This window comes from Bombus impatiens, unplaced genomic scaffold, assembly GCF_000188095.3.
Source record: "Bombus impatiens unplaced genomic scaffold, BIMP_2.2 scf_1080, whole genome shotgun sequence".
In the NCBI taxonomy this organism is placed as follows: domain Eukaryota; kingdom Metazoa; phylum Arthropoda; class Insecta; order Hymenoptera; family Apidae; genus Bombus; species Bombus impatiens.
The window spans coordinates 939,819-942,592 of record NT_177499.1 but is presented as its reverse complement, the minus strand read 5'-3'; the positions used below and the strand labels follow the sequence as shown (position 1 = coordinate 942,592).

The following is a 2,774-nucleotide window of genomic DNA, read 5'->3' as shown; positions in this document are numbered from 1 at the left end:
CAGGTGAGATCACCTCGGCCCATCTTGCTACGCATTGGCAGCAGGCTCGGGGGACGGCGTGGATCCGGATCTGAAAATCGCGTCCGATATGTCCATCTTTTAGCGCGACGTGGACGCGAGCGGGCTGCCGTGCCGCGCAAACAGATCAATGCTCCACGTTCCAATATAAACAGTATTATTGAAACAAAGCGGGCGGGAGGTGTAGCTGGACGAAGTTTGCTGGCACGGAGGGGTTGCAGCGGGGGCACATGGCTACCGAGGAGGATGAGGGTTGATGTTTCTGCCGGGCTGCGGAGAATGAACGAGGGGAGAAGAGTTATGTTGCCGCGATATTGTACTGCGCGGCACGAGCGAACCTCCAAGGGTAGAGGGAGGGGTGGTTGGCTTCCTGTTCCGCCCCCCGCTTCCTTCCGACCCCGCGCCATACAACTGTTCGATCCTTTGCCCAGACGGCCTCGCGAAAACTCCGCTGTCGATGCTGTATTATGTGCCAGCCAGGGACCGAAGCTCCTTGATACACGCGTGTACGTACATCTACGATATCGTACACGTACACGCGACAGCTTTCTCAGTCGCCGTGAGTTACCGTGCTTGTGTTTCCGCTCTTGATGACGGTGCAATGGGGTAAGTGAGTTGAAACGACCAACCAGGAGCGGCAATCCTCAAAGGAGTTGCAGATATAGAATGTATGAAATATAATAGGAGATAAGACTAAGGTAAGACTAAGATATAGCATAAATTAATCGTAAATTAAGATAACCGTAGAAGTAGCCATTAATACTTTCTTATCTAGTCGGATGATTCTAAAGTCTAAATTTCTATCGCGTATCGAGAATCTTGGCGAACGTTCACTTTTGCTTTGCAATTAAATAACAATGTTTGATGTATCTGCCGCTTGATTCGAGAGCAGAGAGCAGGATTCACAGAAAACGCGAGAAAATCTTCGTCTCGAGGAAATGAAACTGGATATAGTCGAATAATTATCCGTAGGTATTAGTAATAATCAATTTCTTCCATCGAAGAAAATTGTCTTATTTTCAGAAAATATGCCCTCTTTCGAATGAAAACGCGTACGTGTTCCGAAAATATCGATCGGATTCGTAGCCGTACGAAACATAAAGCTGGTCGAAAATGGATAAATCTAGGAATATTCTTTCTAAATCGAGCGAGTACTCCGCTTAATTGGAAGTTGGTCGGGAAACGTCTTACCGATTAACAACAATAATACGAGGGAATTACATTTTCTTGGCCAATTCCTCGGGCAAGGATTAATTGGGTCAACGACCATTTAATACCAGTAGTGCGCGGCGACTGAAAATCCAGACTCGCAGGAATTGCGTCCCCTTTCCGATCCAGTCTCCTGGAAAATGAACAGAGAAGCTGCACCATGAGCCGTCACCGCGACATCTGCGCTAATTTCACACCGAGCTGACTGCGTCCAGCCAACCACCCACCCCCAACAGCCACCCTGGTTGACTGGCTGTTCCGTGCTGCTACCGTTCTGTCCATCCTGATCCCAGATGGACTGGAAAACTTTCACTTTGATCAGGCCAATTCGGAGATGTCTATGTTCCGAATAATTGGTCCGTTGATCTTTCTTTTCGTCCCAGTATCCTAGCTATTCTACCAACGTTTCTCTCTATTCGCGAAACATTCGATCATATAAAGCCGGCCGGTTGCATTTTCTAGCAAATTTTCTCACAATCGGAAACGTTCGGGAAACATACGGAAATATTTATGTTAGTGGAGAAAGGATATTGATAGATCGATATTAGATTTCGATTTCTGTCTAATATCCCCCTGTCATATGAAAACAAATGGCACCAAAGGGTTGAACAAATATTAACAAGTCGGTTGGAAGACTTGGGATAAGATAGGGCTGTCACGTCAATCTCTTCGCTTGGTTTCTTGTTTTCTTACTGCACGCACACAAGTGGAAACTCTGTTTTCGCCGATGCTATTGCGAACGTTCTATACCTTCTACATTGTTTGCAGATTTATAATTTTGATAATTTTTCGACGCTTGCCTCATACGAATTAAAAAGTCTGGCAATCCTAGGGATTTATAAATACAAAGATAAGTTGTAATATAAAAAAGTGGAGTTTGTCTTCGTTTCCCTATTTTCTGTAATACCTGACATTGCAACCCATGCAGTAATAGCAGATGGAATATTCACACCAGGATCATCAAAGTAGGTCAATCCAAATTCGATGCCTGGTTGATGGAGTTCTGTATAAGGCCTTATCACCATGTACGACCAATATGTTGTGACCCTGTTATGTATACACAGATCAGATTATTTAATAATAGCAAAGAATCCATTAAAACTTTTCTCCTACTTTTACATTTACTTTTATAATATTGGCAATCCAAGTATGTACTTTTATCGAGCTAGGTGATTCCATAATGAAATATTAAACTAAAAAATACCGATCAAGTGACATATACATGCGCGGGCGCGCGCGCGCGCGCGTGTGTGTGTGTGTGTGTGTGTGTGTATGTATGAAACACTCTTACGAGTGTTGCGACAGTAAAGATATCAGGATTTATTCCGTTAACGAATAATTTGCCGTCATTTTTCCAACGGAATGTACACAGAGAGGAGATAAAAGGATACGCAAGTAGAATACAAACGAAAATAATAACTTTCGCTGTTTAGTCGTCATAGTTGAAGATGAATATGTTGAAAGAAGACAAGTCGATAGCAATCGTGTGACTCGTTCGAAGATCCATTACTGAGACGATACTTTAATCCGACTTTAGTCCGCCGAAT

At 43.8% G+C, this 2,774-nt stretch overlaps 1 protein-coding gene across 1 annotated transcript; it reads right to left on the bottom strand.

Moving 5' to 3' along the window:
• Nucleotides 1–1,957: 1,957 nt before the first annotated feature.
• Nucleotides 1,958–2,421, bottom strand: LOC105681503 (stAR-related lipid transfer protein 7, mitochondrial-like). The gene is made up of 2 exons (XM_012391548.3): nucleotides 2,135–2,421; nucleotides 1,958–2,055 (listed from the first exon to the last, which is right to left on the bottom strand). Exons 1-2 carry the CDS (start codon nucleotides 2,250–2,252, stop codon nucleotides 1,958–1,960), a joined length of 216 nt encoding a protein of 71 aa, XP_012246971.1. The 5' UTR covers nucleotides 2,253–2,421.
• Between the last annotated feature and the right edge of the window lie 353 nt (nucleotides 2,422–2,774).

Bases quoted from the DNA above. Each gene is read 5' to 3' on its own strand.
- LOC105681503 (XM_012391548.3), bottom strand. From the start codon at position 2,252: ATGGTGATAAGGCCTTATACAGAACTCCATCAACCAGGCATCGAATTT. The intron at 2,056-2,134 runs GTATTACAGAAA...ATAAATCCCTAG, and splicing joins TGCATGGGTTGCAATGTCAG to GATTGCCAGACTTTTTAATT.